This window comes from Tachypleus tridentatus, chromosome 1 (genome assembly GCF_004210375.1).
Source record: "Tachypleus tridentatus isolate NWPU-2018 chromosome 1, ASM421037v1, whole genome shotgun sequence".
Lineage (NCBI taxonomy): Eukaryota > Metazoa > Arthropoda > Merostomata > Xiphosura > Limulidae > Tachypleus > Tachypleus tridentatus.
In genome coordinates this window covers 56,771,459-56,788,113 of record NC_134825.1, presented here as the reverse complement: position 1 = coordinate 56,788,113, position 16,655 = coordinate 56,771,459, and the positions used below count along the sequence as shown (strand labels likewise).

Below are 16,655 nucleotides of genomic sequence, written 5' to 3'. Positions count from 1 at the left end.
GTTATGTCCACTTTGCCTAACAATATCAATATGTATTACTGGTTGTCTTCTATCAAAAAGGAGATGTGTCTACTTTCAGTATCTGCGTCAGTATATATTAAAAGCTATATTCCATTAAGGAAAATAATGTGTCAAGTTTTCAGTCACCAAGACAATTTTAATCGCTGCGCTATGTTCTGTATGGAAGAAGATTTGTCCACTTTATCAGGTAACCATGTCAACATATACCGCTAACTTATTGTGTTTTATAAAGACGATGTACGAGCTTTGAGAATCACGTTAATATGAATTCCTAGAAAAATAATAGGTCTTAACCTGTTCTGTGTTACCATGGTGGTTGTCTCATTTATTCTGTTAAATAACAAAGATGTTTCAATTAGTTGAAAGTTGATTTTTTTCTCTTTTATTCAATTAATATTTTCTTTATTAATGTCAATATCTAAAGAACATTTAAATATAAATATTTCAGAATTTTTTCCTGTAAGCAATTACCAAAATAGTGTTCTTACTTTGAAATCGAGAACTTCACCTTACCTTGTACCGTGTGCATTTTATGATTCGTCACTTGTTCACATACACTGGCGCTAGATGTCGCTTGCTTTGCATTACTGTCCATAGAATCGGGCATTCTTTTGCAGTTCGCTAAATTCGAGTGAGAATGAATAGTACAGATATTAATAATAAATTTCACATATGCGAATTTTTCACATGTAATGTTACGTTTTTTGAGTATTAAAGTATTAGAGCATGCATCTAATTAGAATACAGAAGAGATAAACGTATGCTTCGTAAGATAAGACAAATATAAATATATAAATAAGTAATAAAAGTAATGTTTTGACAGAAATTATACAATTGACAACACAACAAATTAACTTCAAAATGGATTGATGTTATTTTATAATCTGTACACAGAGGGGTCGAGTTCTATTTTCTTCTCCACTTCATCTGAATATAATTTGTCTCATTTCAGGTAGAGAATACACTAAAGCCCTACTGTTATGTCAATTTTAGTGTATGCAACAGGATAAATTAAAATTATAGCAGTATATATGCTTATTTTGATGTATGACACAGGATACATTAAACTACAACGGTATATATATATATATACGCGATTTGATGGATGTCACAGAATAAGTTAAAACTATAACAGTGTCGCCCTGTTTTAGTGTATGCCACAGAGTAAATTAAAACTATATCCAATGGTACAGTAATCACAAAATGTAGCTATTAACGATTTTTCTTAATCATTATTTTGTTACAACTCATTGAATATTATCAAAGTATAATAGAAAACTTTGTTCATATATATATATATATATATTACCATCACAATTATTTATACACTACTGTTAAATTATCCTACAAGTGTCTAAATACTGTACGGGTGTGTACAATTATAATCTTAAATACTTAGATAAAACTGAACTTTATCTCCAAGCTGTGAAACATATGTAACTACTAACATTTCCTTAGAGCTCGTATATCAATGTGCTTCTACGTGATGCCCCCCGCTAGTACAGCGGTATGTCTCCGGATTTACAACGCTAAAATTAGGGGTTCGATTCCCCTCGGTGGGCTGAGCAGATAGCCTTTGTGGCTTTGCTAAAAGAAAAACACTTCTATGTGACACCTTAATAATGTGCATACAGTAGGCTTAACTCACATTCAACGTGCTGTGTAATTGTTCAAATTACGTCATGTCTGTATGCCACTCATACAGAAATAACTTTCAAGAGTAGAGTGTGTAACACTTGAAAAAAAAAAAAAGATACGTAAAGTTGTACAAAATCTGCTTTACTTCACACGTACAGTATTTAACGAGGCTATTTTCAAATTATTAATGTTTTAAAGTTTATTTCCGAAATAATCAAAAGAAATGAAACGACAAGATATTGACATGCATGCAAGAAAACTCTTTAAAAATGTATACTTAAGTTTTGAATATGCATGAATACCCGTTTAATGTTTTAGCTTTCTGAAGTATGCTTTGCCTTAAAAAGAAAGTAGGACTCGAAGCGTCATTTTGGTGAACCCTTACTCTCTTGGCCTTGTTTTCATAGATCCATCTTAGTTATGTTGCGTGCTGTTGCCTGAGGTAAGTAGACGGCTTTCGTCATTGACTTTTATGAATTTTCATTTGTTACAAAATGCCACATTTTTCTTACCACTACTATGATACGAATTATTGTAGGCCTCTTTCTGAATGGTCCCGGTGCTCTAAACTGATCTACATTCCTTTGTTTTCAGTTAATTAAAATGATACCCTTATCCCCCGTATTGGAAATTTTAATCCGCGATCTAAACACATATTTATGCTCTTAATTATTAATATTTTATGAAGGTAAAAGCCACAGAGTAAGCTCTCTTCTGGGCTGCTGAAAGCAATGAACCACAAACAGACAGTGCCACTAACATATTTTCAACTGATTTGCTGGGTGTACTACATAAAATACATAGTGATTAGTGTGTGTGTTTTAGCAAAGCCACATCAGGCAATCTGCTGAGTCCACCGAGGGAAATCTAAACCCTGATCTTAGTGTTGTAAATCCGTAGGCTTACCGCTGTACCAGTTGATTAGTCCCAAGATTAACAACAGACAGCAAAGTAATTGCATGGAAAGACCATTGCCTGAACGTATATAGGAGTTCATGCAGAGGTGAATCTAAAGGACGAAGCTTATAAACTTTTAAAGGAACCCCTATATCAAACCTAGTATATTGATCCTCACACACTGATAAAACAAAACCTGAACAATGAAAGGTACTTTATAAAACTTCAAAGGATTGTTTTTTTTAGCAGTGTAAGACTAGAAGGAAGACAGCTAGTCATCACCACCCACCACCAATTTCTGGGCTACTCTTTTACCAACGACCAGTGGGATTGACAGTCACATTATAACGCCCTCACGGCTGAAAGGGCAACATTGTTTAGTTTGAGGGGGATTCGAACCCGCGACCCTCAAATTACGAGTCGAGTGCTTTAACCACCTGACCATGTCGGGCTCGACTTGAGAGGAAATGAGACAGCTGGAAAACAAAGTATCGTACGGGGTTCTTAACAAAAATCGGAAATGAATAGAACAATATACAGGTAGTGATAACAGACCTTCTTGTACCTCTTACAAGTCAGCAGTTGACAACATGACGGGTCAGTACCTTTATCATTTTCTTTTTAATATCTTGTATTACTTATCAAAGTTTATTGGTAAAAATTGTTTAAATGTCAGATATATCTATGTCTGTTTTTGTGAATTTCGCGCAAAGCTACACGAGGGTTATCTGCTTTAGCCGTCTCTAATTTAGCAGTGTAAGAATAGAGGGAAGACAGGTGGAGCCACTCTTTCACCAAAAAATAGTGCGTTTGATCACACGACTGAAGGGTGAACATGTTTAGTGTGATGAGAATTCGAGCCTGCGACCCTTAGATTATGAGTCAAGCGCCCTAACCAGCTGGCCATGTCAGGCCCACAAAAAGAGGTGTTTAAACTACAATGTATTTTATACAGAAATGGTAAAATTGGCATGTACTCCACAACATTTGATCACTGACATCTATAGTCATTTATACATTGCCCAACGAACTCTTCCCAAGTCAGTCGCGAAAAAAAAAGTCAAATTTCGTCGTACTCAACACTATGGATGAGGAATAGAGCAAGAATAAAATTATTATTGGCAAAATGAAGAGTGTGTGTGTGTGTGTGTGTATTTTCTTATAGCAAAGCCACGTCGGGCTATCTGCTGAGCCCACCGAGGGGAATCGAACCCTGATTTTGCGTTGTAAGTCCGAAGACATACCGCTGTACTAGCGGTGGGCCCAAAATGAAGAGAAACCCTATTTGAAAGGCATTCTTTATTCAGTAATACTATTTAACTTGATTGGTTTGGTTTGTTTTGAATTTTGCGCAAAGCTACACGAGAGCTACCTACGCAAGCCGTCCCTAACTTAGCAGTGTGAGACCCAACTTTTGGACTGCTCTTTTACCAACAAATAGTGGGATTGATCGTCACATTATAACGCCCCCAAGGCTGAGAGGGCGAGCATGTTTGGTGTGACGGGGATTCGAACCCGTGACCTTCAGATTATAATTTGATTGGCAAGGCATTTAAGCAGAGGTTGTTGTTTCATTTTTTCAAGTATATAAATTTGTTTGTATTGTAACAACTAACAGAAAAAAACAATGTTAAACAAACAAGTAGACACCATCTGGGGAAAAGCTCAAAAGAACAAACATGTTATTTGAATATTACAAATGCAAATAAGTATTTGCCACAAAGCTCGTTACATCCTAATCGCCCATAGTTTTGCATAGATAGTAGGTTGCTAAGTTATTTGGCTAGGAATAACTTATTAGACAGGAGATTTTAGACGAATCACTTATTTTCATGCGTAGTAACTTAGCTAATAATAACTTATAAATCACTTGCATACTCAGTTACTTGATTAGCGAAAAATTATAAATCACATGTTTAAATAGTTGGCTCTTTAGTTAATGATGATTCATAAATTAGGAATTTCTAGATAAATTACTCTTTTCAATAAGCAGTATTATTTAGCGACTGAGTTGTGATTTTTTTATCCACGGCCTAGCTCAGAGTTTTCTTTTAAAGAACACACTTTTAGCTCACAACTCCATCTCCTGACTGATTTTAAATACAATTATAGCCGCGGTAATTGAGGCTTCCCTCTTATTTCAGTTGTTTTCTCCCTCTTTTTAACTAATTCAGTCTCAAACTCCATAACTTATTCTATATTACTCAGCTTCATGATTATTAATATGTGACATCATTTCTTTTTAACTTGTTTTCTTGATTTTGTTGCCTTAACACTCGGCAACATTTGACTTTAGAAATTATACCTTGCTAGCCGATTACCCTTGCCGCCAGCGCATTTGATCTGCGTGTGACGTAATCATAACGTTCTCCGTGACGGGAAAATCGTGACCCCTATTGCAAATCTCCATGCTCACAGGATAAAAATTTCGCGACGTTGGGGGTTGAATATCGTTTCCAGTATCGTATGAGTAAGAGTTTCGGTGTAGTATGATTTACATGTAAATTTCACTAAACGATAAACACACAATAAAAATTCTCACTGAAGGTTTACTTTCTCTTATTTGGTTACTTAATTAAAACGGCAGGTGGTCGAACAGACAGATGTGCTTCAACAATAACAACCGGGTTATCTATAATTGTTTAGCCCACAAAATTTTATCGCTTATGAAATAAACAGCATGTGACAAAAATAAACGGTAGTTTCATGTAGTACGCAAACAGGTAGTAATGTAGATATCCTAGATTATCTATTACCATATGTTATCTCAAAGTATACTCTTCTTTACTTAGTAATTCCATGCTACGCTATGCAAATTTGTATGTGACAGTGAACATTTAAAGGTTAGAGTTCACATTCGAGTTTCATCATATAAATACCCGAATTATCCAAAGATACGATTGATTTATTTTTATCAATCTATATACATGGAGTTGAGTGTTGATGGTAAGATAAGCTCAGTTTCTTCGTATTATACTTTCAAGATGAAAGGTAAGCCCAACTATATTACACTCAACTCACAGTGAAAGTATAAGTCTCTGGTACGAATGATGTATTTAACAACGTCTGACTGTACAGTATGTTCCCTACGCATCCTATATTATTCGTTGTGCTTGACATCCAACAGATTTGCACTGACTAGTGGTATTGCTACAGATGTACGAAAAGTTATAAAGTAGAAATATACCAATACTCTGTACTTCTCTTACCCAAACACGAAAGCCCAGTGTAAGCTGTTATAATATATTTTTATATTTTTATCCGAAATAAAAGTTGAAGTGGACAATTGGAAAATATGCAGGAAGTGGATTAGGCTTAACTCATTGATGGTGATGTTCATAATTACTTATGTTTAGACTTTGTCGTGTGCAACACCTGGTAGTATTTTGTGGCTCCCACCCAACTGGTTAACACACACCTTGACCAGCCCTGTGATGAATTAATAAGGAGAAAGGCCTTCATTACCAGCTTTTACTGTTTTAGAACCAAGTGCACGAACCTTATTTTTCTTCACTCTTACTCATTCAGTATGCTAATGTCGCACAAAATAATGCATCAACTTTATCAGTAATGATCACATAAACGAAATGTTTGAACACAAAATCGTTTACTTTATCCTGTTTTGTGTAGATACAATTCTGTATTGAGTTTCTTTATATAATAAATAAAAACCATCTGATATTAATTTATTTACTAAAAAAAATGGAGTTTAAGGGCAGCAAAAATTTCCATTTTCATAGCCCCACAGTGGCACAGCAGAATTACAACGCTAAAAACCTGGTTTCGATACCCATGGTAGACAGAGCACAGACAGCCCATTGTGTAGATTTGAGGTTAATAACAGACAACATCATTTTCACATAAAATATTAATAATAAGATGAGAGGTAAAAAGATCACAAATCTTTGAACGCGTACATCTTTTCAATTTGAAAATATGATAAAAATGTTACAGACAGTTTAAAATTCAATAATTTTGGATACCATCAGTTCCATAGAATGCCAGGAATTTGTTCCTGAGCATTTCTGTATGAATATATTGTGGATTTTTGAAGTAGTCAGATTATTCAAATAATTTTATTTCATTTTACCCTATGTGTCCCTAACAGATTTTATCATAACACGTAGTACAAGCATAGGTTCAGTTTTCGATCAAGTAAATTTTTGATTTATTACAAACTCTGGTTTAATCGTAAATTTAACATAAACAAAAAGTTATTTGAAAAACAAACAAAAAAGCAAATAACAACAAAGCGTCCAATTGTTCTGTTTTTCTCTCTCTGTTTTATTAATGTTATGGAACAAAAGAAAACCTAGATTAACCATGAATATTTGTTATATAGTTATTGCCGGCTTGAAGGAGGTTGAATTCTTCTAGGCCTGTTGTAAGAAATTTTGCAAACTCAGTGTAAATAGAAAAATATAAGCTCTTTTAAGATTGTCTAATATGATTTCCTTATATGTCATATCGAAAATATTGTAAACAAGTGTGTGTGTTTTTTCTTATAGCAAAGCCACATCGGGCTATCAGCTGAGCCCACCAAGGGGAATCGAAACCCTGAATTAGCGTTGCAAATCCGTAGACTTACCGCTGTTCTAACGAGGGGGCATATTGTAAACAAAGTAAGTAAAAATTCTCATAAGGTTGACGCTGTTTAAAACATTAATTAAAACTAAAGTCACACTCTCAAGACCAGTATTTACTATACGTTTAAGAGCCCCCTGAAGAAATATGGTCCGAATGCGACACAGTGATTAGCGTTTAGAACTATAACTATGGAAGTCCAAAGTTTATGTTCCCTTAACGCTTTGTTAAAAACATAAAAGAAAATCGTACTCTGTATTTAGGAGACGTAAATATATTATTGGAGAGGCGGGGAATTAGCACTCTTCAGTAAGAAAATAGTAGCTCAAGAACCAGAGGCGGGTGTTGTTGATTAGTTGCCTTTATTTTTTAGTCTTTCTTTTCTATGTTAGGGTTTGTTTGTGTTTAAACACAAAGCTATACAATGGGTCATCTATGCTCGGCCCACTTCGAGTATCGAAACCAGTTTCTAGAGTTGTAAGTACGCAGAAGTATCGCTGTGCCACTGATGGGGGAGGGATATATCAGTGACAGCTAGCACAATTTTAAATTAAATCTTGCTACCTCTGATATATGGCATTAATGAAAATATAAAGGGCTAATTAAGTATAGTTTATCTTAACATGGAATCAATAGAATAGATTAGGACAGTTGAAAAATATTTAAACTGTAGTGTTACTTAAAACGTTTCATCAAGATCTGAACTAGACATATAGCCGCCGTTTAATGTGGACTTTTGCAACGTATAAGGATGACAGTTAAGAATATTTCTATATTCAGAACAAAAGAACAAACTGCGAGAAAGAAATAAAGTTTAGACAAAACTCAGATGGCACATAAAAGTATTTCAAGTTCTAATATGTGTGTTCATATCTCAAAAGAACTTTTATTTGTGCCTTTGACTAAGCTTACAAATAACTATAAAACACATTTTGAAATAAAAATTTGTATTCTAAAGACAAACTGCGTTTTATTCAACTAGTGGTTTAGTCTAACGTCTCCGAATTTCTGACTTTCTGAAACTTAGAATAAACTTTATTCTGTGTCTTTTCTTCTACCTATTAAAACGTACACTGCATTAAGAGACGAAGATCTTTTTAGATGATTATAACAAATATTGTGATCAGCTTTCCAATGGACTAATTTTAAGCAACAAATCTGCGACGTTTTAGCTAATAAGAAGGGGCCGTCTTCAGGCAAGGCGTGTGTTTAAAAACAGTTACAGAGCATGACTGCTATTCTCAGAATTTTCATGTTAAATGATTTATATTTTGTGTAGAAGTTAATTATTCACAAAAGTAAAAAATGCGGCGAGTAATAATATGGATTATAAACAATAGTGTTTGAGGAATGATATGGATTATAAACAATAGTGTTTGAGAGTATTTCCGGAATATTTGTCCGGAGAAGGTTTCAGTGTTATAATCAGTACAGCTATTGTGATTTTCCAAAATACTAGCAAAGAAATCGAGATATTTTTAATTCAAAATTAACCTATAAAATTTTATCACAGCTAATATCTCTTTTATTGAGCATACCAGTAAGAACCTTGCCAGAAAATGGAAACTCCTTACCGAAAAGCACAACTTTTAACATTACTCTCGTTAACTGTACAAAATCCTAGAACAAAACCAAAGATTCTCATGGGAGGAAGACTACTTGAAACAAAAAAAAATACAACGAAACCAACTGAGACACATAAGAATCATTTTATTTTACGTGGTCGTGAAAGAAATTGAACACGTATCAAAGGACAGTTGAAAGGACATTGTTACGTTTTGAACATTTAGCAGAAATCACATCGAAAATATTAATATTCTACAAAGTGAAAATGATATAAACGGAAAGACATTAAGCATTAGAAACAATGGAGTTTTAAGTTTTTACTGATGTAGTTAGAAAAATATCTCGCAAGATTCTATTTTATTGTTGATAAGCAAAAGAAAAAAAAAAAAAAAAACAATGGGCGATTTATCTTTTCCTCATCTTGTGTATTGAAACCTAAGTTTTAGAGGTATAAGACCTCGGACTTATCACTGAACCACCAGAATAGATTTGCGAAATTCTTATCCGACCAGTGTCCAAGAACTAAAACACGAGAGCGCTTCGTGTACTGCCGTAAAACCAACATATTTATTTGTCGCCCTGTACCATGTATGTTAATTAACGTTCCAGATGTTAAACAAGTGATCCAACAAAACACTTGCTGGTTTAGTGTTGATTACGTACACACACACATGTACATATGAAAGTTACAGAAAGAAAGAACAAGAAAGAGATAGGCTTGCTCACCAAGATCTAATGACAAGAAGCCAGTTAGAAACCCGAAATTGTTCGCCAAGAGACTGTTAGAAGACGTTAGGAGCTGTTTCGTGAGAGGGAAGCACGTCATTCACCTCGCAATGATCCTGACCTGACTGACAGCCGACCATAAGGTGACGTTCCTGCCATTATTCTAAAAATATGCGAATGAACACGTACTGCCAAAATACACAATACATTTCTTGAAATTTTACGTAAATTTGACCCTCAAATTAAAGCAGTAAAAGATCTGAGGAAGTCAAGCAGTAATGTTGACTCCGAGGAAAGACTAACAGTAGAATCAATGAACGTACAACGTGTACGTTAAATAAAATGTTATTGAACACTTTTCCTAATGTTAAGTATGTTACAGAATGTTGCTGTAATTTCAGATAACAATATGCATTTCTTCAACTTCGGTTACTCTTAACTGAAATAAATATCTGAAATTTCATGGAAGGGATTTTAAAAGGTTAGACTTCATTACAATAGATGACTTGGAAATAATTTTACCTTTTATAGATTCTGTAAGAATCATCAATAATGAAATATTTTCCGCAGTTATTAGTTAAAAAAACCTTTCATCATTTTTCTATGTAAAGTTCTTTGTTAATAGAACTTCGTCATTTTACAATGGTGGATAATTAATTGTATGATTATACTTCATAGGTTTCGTGTAAAGTTACTAACAGTGTGATATCCAAATAATAAATTATTCACGTAGTAACGTAATTCTCACAATAAGTATTGTAAGTATCTCTTACGTAACTATGCGAAATGATAACTATAGTGACAAAAGAATACGAAACTGAAAAAAATACTATCGCCTAAGAACAAACAGGAGAATTATTGAGCTCTCTATTACAATTCTCTTTCCATTGTTCAATAATGAAATTTCACAGTTATCTTAACAAGTAAAAAACTGATTTAAGAAACGCAAAATTTGAATGCAAAGTAAACATGTATTATTGCAACTGTGAAAGTTTTACTTTTGCATATTTCGATGAGTTACCTTATGTAGAGGATGAGTACGGTACACTGAAACGATTTGGAACCGCACAGCGTCGTTGCAAACCAAGTCACTGCGCCCCGTCATAGTCTAGCTGACACTGTGCATCTTGATGATAGCTCTCTAACGTAACTTTTACTTCAAACGAGTCTGTCGTAAGACTGTCTTATACAAAGCACATCACTCCTCTCTACAGCTTTTCAGAATTCATATAGTTTACAAAAACGACGGTTACCCAGCAGCCATTTGAACAGTCTGATTGCACAGATATCTATATGCAAATTGACTTATATCTTTTTGTGGAATAGCATGAATATTCATTTCATTTTTCAAATGCTTGAGGCATGCGACAATTGAGCAGATATATTGCAGAATGTAAGCATGACTTGTGTTGCTTTTCCAGACAGAGATATTTCTTTATTATGTTTGTTATTGTTGCCTGGGGCGCGTAAATGGATTTTCCCAATGGTCATTGTGTTTGCACATTTTCACCTTTTACAAAATATTACACTTTACTTACTACGTCTAGGGTTCGGTTTATTGTTGGGCTCTTTATGGATGGTACCGATGTCCCAACTTGATATATATTATTTTGTTTTGCAATGTTATTAAGAAAAAAAATACCCACGTTAAGGAAATTCTAAATTATCGATATGAATACATCTTTATGATTCGAGAGTATGAATATTTTGAGTCGGAAAGTATTATTACGTACTTTTCTTCAAAGCAAACAGTTTTCGATGACATTGGACCATCCATGTAACGCAGAATAACGCTAAAATATAATTACAGTGCATTGTTTTCTACCGCCGCTTTATATTGATTGGTGAGTTATGTCAAAATGATTCTGGATAAGTGAGTTATATGAACGTTCAAACACCAGTTTTGAGGAAACTACATTAAGTTGTAATTATAAAGTATTTTTCACTATCACAAAAGATCTTACATACAAACAGTGTATTAGAAAAGCCTGTACACACTAAAAATATAACACTGCAAAGCGAATTAATTGTACGTAAGCCAGTTATAGTCCTCGTACTTGTAAACGTCAGTTTGTGTCTGTGAAAATCCTCAATTTTAGAAATCATTGTTTGTTTGTTTTGAATTTTACGCAAAGCTTATTGTCATAATTTAGAAGTGTAACGGATTTTAATACTCGTTCTTGTTTTAGTTTGATGCACGTGACGTGTATTGTCAGATGTGTATTGCGTAAGTTCGGCTTGTTCTCTAAATTTGTAGAAAATTCTCGACTATAAGAATTAACAGTATATGTTTTACGAAGAGTAGCTTATCTTAGTATATTGTTGAGCTTTCGAGAATCTCGCCTTAAAGTATATAAACCGACGAGCCGAGAGACAGTTTGGTCACTACAGTCAGTTAGCTATAAGCCTCGGAAGTTATAATTGTAATTAATGCTTATTAATCGGAAAACTATAGATATTTCACCAGAAATGTTTATATATTTTAAACGTTTTGACATTAAGAACTCTTTAACTCTAAAGAATTATCTTTGGATATCAGTATTTCTATGAAGACATCTTATAGCTTAAGCAGAAAAATATCTCACGTACGAAGAATAGAGTTAGCTAGCATTCCCGTCAAGTGAAGTGTATCTGTGTATCAAAATAAAAGTAATTTGCGCTTCGTGGATGTGACTGTTGATAAAATATTCAGTTCCATACAAGACAGAAGACTGAATATTGTTTGTGAGCTTTACACCAACATATAAATAATTATTTGTAATAGTCGTTATTATAAATTGTATTATTGTTTGTATATTAAGATATATTTGTGTTACAAAATAAAATTGTGTGTGTATGAATCTTATTGATACATATTAAGATTTAATTATCTTCTAAATTAAAATTAAAAGTTCCGGCTAGTTGAAATCTTAATACGCAGTGCACTTAACATAATAAATTGGGGACTTCTCCGAGATAGAATATAATACGTACAGAAGTGCTAGATTAAAAAGAAGGTAGGTAGTCATCACTACCAAGCAGCAACTCTTGGGCTACTCTTTTACCAAATGAAAAGTGAGATTGTTCGTAACATTTAATGAAGGACTGAAAAGGTGAACATATTGGGGACGAGAATTTACCCCGGCGTTTTAAGTTCAGTGCTATAACCACCAGGCCACGCCAAGCCTTTCACAATTATAATAATATTTAGTCATAAAAATTAATAGAAATACGTTTGAATATTAATAATTTTATTTTTAGGAATAATGCCGTTATTAAATATAACGTATTAAAATATATTTTACATACCTTATTAGAAAACCAAACGTATTTTAAAAAATGGTTATGGGGCTATTATTAACCAAGGCTTAATTTTTATACGTAATTATTCTTTATTTTATATTAGCAAATCAAATAAATTTTTCTTACTTTGCTTTGAATGTGTTGCTGCAAGTTTTTGTTCTTTTTATCTCGTTGTTTCTTTCTTTTTTTGAAAATGTTTTTGCGACACATGTTCATGGTGATTGGACTGTATTTGTTATATATCATATTTTCATTCTGAAATATAATTCCTATAGTTGTAATATGTTAATGAATTTTGTTTTCCAATGTTTGTTTTCATTTGAGTTTTTATTTGAAATATTTCTTTTCTTTTTTTTTTTACTTTTCAAAAATATAAACTGCACTTTAGCTCTTCTTGACGTCTCTGTTGTAGAAATTAAAAATGAATCGTGGTCTTCTGTGCCACAATAAGTAATTTAATATGTTTGTGCTAAATAAGAAACCATTCGTCTTATCTAAAAGCAGCCTTATATTTATCACCTGTTATTTCATTGATCTGTTCATAAAATGTCCCTGAAATGCACCAAAAATATTATTTGAATATTGGAAAAATCAGATTGTTAATTACGTGTATATTTGTTCTCCTAGGTACTTGTAACAAATATTATGACCGCCGCTAGTACAGCGGTATGTCTACATTTACAACGCTTCTATCAGGGGTTCGATTCCACCCGATGTGGCTTTTGTATATAAAAACACAAACAAATATTATATAAAACGGTAATTTAGCATAATAGCATCTATTGTTGATAAGCATGGATTAATATGGGTACTTACTCAAAGTGTTAACCTTTCGTATCACGTGTCATGAAATTTGTCACTAATTTCTTTCAATTGAACAGAGTATTGAAGACGGAGTTGCATCTTATAAAATATTTCCTTTAAGGTAGACACACTACGTTATTGTATCTAATTATTGGAAGTAACACATTCACTTGGTTAATATAAGGTACAGACAGGGATCAAAATATTAAATGCCGGCATTCTCGACGAATTTAACTTTGCTTTAGGAATTCTACCGTTTCAGTTGGCTTTTTCTCCCGCGTATACATGATTCATTCGTATTTCTCTAAATATAACTAATGAAAGTGTGTGTGTGTTTTCTTATAGCAAAACCACATCGCGCTATTTCCTGAGTCCACTGGAATCGAACCCCTGAGTTTAGCGTTGTAACTTCGTAGACTTACCGCTGTACTAGCAGAGGACCCACTGAAAGTGAACATAATGCATGGATTAAATAAAACAAAATAATGAGGAACTGGTACTTTACATGAGGGAATCCAATCTTTTTGAAAGCTTTCCCTCGAGTGAATGCAATATTATTTCATTATATCTATTCCTGAATAAAGCATAAAGTAGCTTGTTTACATCACAGATAAAAATGCAAGAACTGTAATTAATTCAGTTTTAACTTATACTTATGCAAGTGATTAACATTTGAAGAAAGGAAATATCGCACAAGAATATTCTTTTCTATTTCCTTAACAATAAACCAATGTTATTCATAATATTGGCTATAGATATGGAAACAACTTTACCTGACTTTACAGGAATATAGAAAACTAAACACATTCTTCAGAGACTAATGAATAATGTAGTAAAAATAAATATAGAATTATTTATATATATAAGTATAACAATTCTCTAAATCGAATCGAAGCTACAGCTAAAAATACTGTTCGCAATGGTAGGTAGTGTAGAACATACATCGTGTCTGGCATGACCTGCTGGTTAAGATCCTCGACTCCCATGTAGGTAAAGTTCTGGTTTATGTCTGTGCGTTTTATTTTTTCAAGAAAAATACAATTTTTTTTGGTAATGTTAATTTTCACTCTGTGTTTTTGGCAATATTCCACTATCTGATTGAGAACTAATTGTTTGCAAACTGATAGCGGCTACAGAGAGGGTTGTAGAATTCGTCCATATCGCTGGCAGTTATTAATGGGGTTGTGAAACTCATCAATCATTTACGACTTGAAAATGTTAGACAAAAATTTGGATCCGTTAAAAGAGTGTCCTTTACATACATGATGATGATGAGGGTAAATTTAACTACCCCCCATCAGGAGTTAAATATTCTTAGTAGGTGCCATCTTTGTCCACTCCACCTTTTATGTTATCTAAAAAGTTAGATAACTGGCGAGTAACACCTGTCTGTATCACATTTACAATGATGATAGTGCTAAGTATCTATAACAACTCAATATGTACTGTAAGAAAACGTCCACCTACACTAAACAATAAATATATCGCTTAGATTATTAAAAGTGTATTTTGAAACGGTATTTTATGTCAAATACACGTTCGATAATGTGATCAGGTGAAAAACAGACAATTTGTCAATGCAACTGTTTGTGAATGTATAACAACCAAATAAAAAGAAGTGACAAATTAGTACTAAATGTTATAGTATAATATTCATGGATATGGCGCTTAAGAAAGGGAAAAGGATAAGGTTACATAATATACTAATATTAATACAGCATTTGAAAGTAAACATCCAAAATCGTAAAAGAGAGAGACAGAACACGACTTCACACGTCAAGAATATCAACGATCAAACACCTTCCCAGACTGAACTCACATGTATACAAAACGAATGCACAGTAAACATGAGTAATTTTACATAAAACGGTACTTTTACTTAAGCCATCCTTTGTTTAACGTTTTAAATTCGAAGTTTCTGAATAAAGGGAACCTTAAATTTGCGTATTTGTGGACTTAGCAAGAATTCTTATGAATAAAGAAGATACCATAATTGGATCTGTTAAGCAATGGCTTACCAAGAGAAGTCTGTTTTGGCCATTTTGTTGCTTTGTTGCTTAATCAGCTTATGAAAAGATTTTCCTATTCCAGTCGGTAGAAGATAACTTTTTTTCCAATGTATGACATATTTTACAGTATTTAAGCTGGTAGACAATACTGTAAGGAAAAGATGTATCTGTGGAATCTACATATTTTCATGTCATAGTTTAAACATTTGGTAAATATGGTGTATCGTTCTTGTATATGAATCAAGATTTACATGTATTTATACTAAGTTATACAAAATCTTTAGAAGTGAGTAGTTTTTTGAGATTTGCGACTGTAATGTAAATCCCTTTCACGTATCAGCCCCCAAATATAGTCTCCCATTATATTTTCCTTATACGCTCCCAGGTCACAAAAGCAAATTTGGAAGATAAATATAGGTCTTTTCCATTGGAAAACAACATTTTCTGCCCAGGAACAAGAAAAAGTGAAAATTTTGTTACATAGTGAATTATATATAATGCTGGGTATCCTTTACCTCCCATTTCACTGATTTACAAGAGAAGCATCTGATGTCTTGTTACATTGTTCGAAATATAAAGGATTGGTCATTCAGCTTTTAATATATGTTTATAATGATATCACAATATTGCGTAAACTGCTATCTTCTTTACGCCGAACAGCTTTAAACCATTCAAGGATCATTACAAGATCTCATAAAATGACATCAGGATGCCTTATTCATACAGAAATCCATCGAGTTAATTTGAATTAACAGTAAATTAAACACTATCTCTCAAACCGGGCTGGACAATCATACAGCTTCTGCTTCGAAACTAAACTGGATGTTCGCAGTTACAAATGGGTGTCATTTTAGTATACAGACAGCTAGAATCGGGTTCCACGAGACTGTAATATATGACCAAATGCCAAAATAAGTGCATTCTGTTAACATCAAGGCATTAAATAGCTTAACTGTCGTGGTACTAAGAGCATTTGAATATATTGAATGTCAAAAGTCAGCAAAATAATACAAACTTAAACTCGATATTTTAATTATAATTTCTTTCGTAACAGCTATAATTAATTTGTGCTATTGTTTTGAAATATTAAAACATATTAATTTGAAAATAAAATTTTCTTGCACGCGA

At 33.2% G+C, this 16,655-nt stretch overlaps 1 protein-coding gene across 3 annotated transcripts in view; it reads right to left on the bottom strand.

Moving 5' to 3' along the window:
* LOC143249324 (protein CBFA2T3-like) overlaps positions 1 to 16,655 on the bottom strand; it is a 52,412-nt gene that overhangs the window by 21,620 nt on the left and 14,137 nt on the right. For all 3 annotated transcript variants that reach the window (XM_076498973.1, XM_076498952.1, XM_076498963.1), the window contains exon 2: positions 535 to 642. In XM_076498973.1, coding sequence (XP_076355088.1) covers positions 535 to 628 — 94 coding nt within the window. In that variant the 5' untranslated portion in view covers positions 629 to 642. The remainder of the gene's footprint in view (positions 1 to 534; positions 643 to 16,655) is intronic.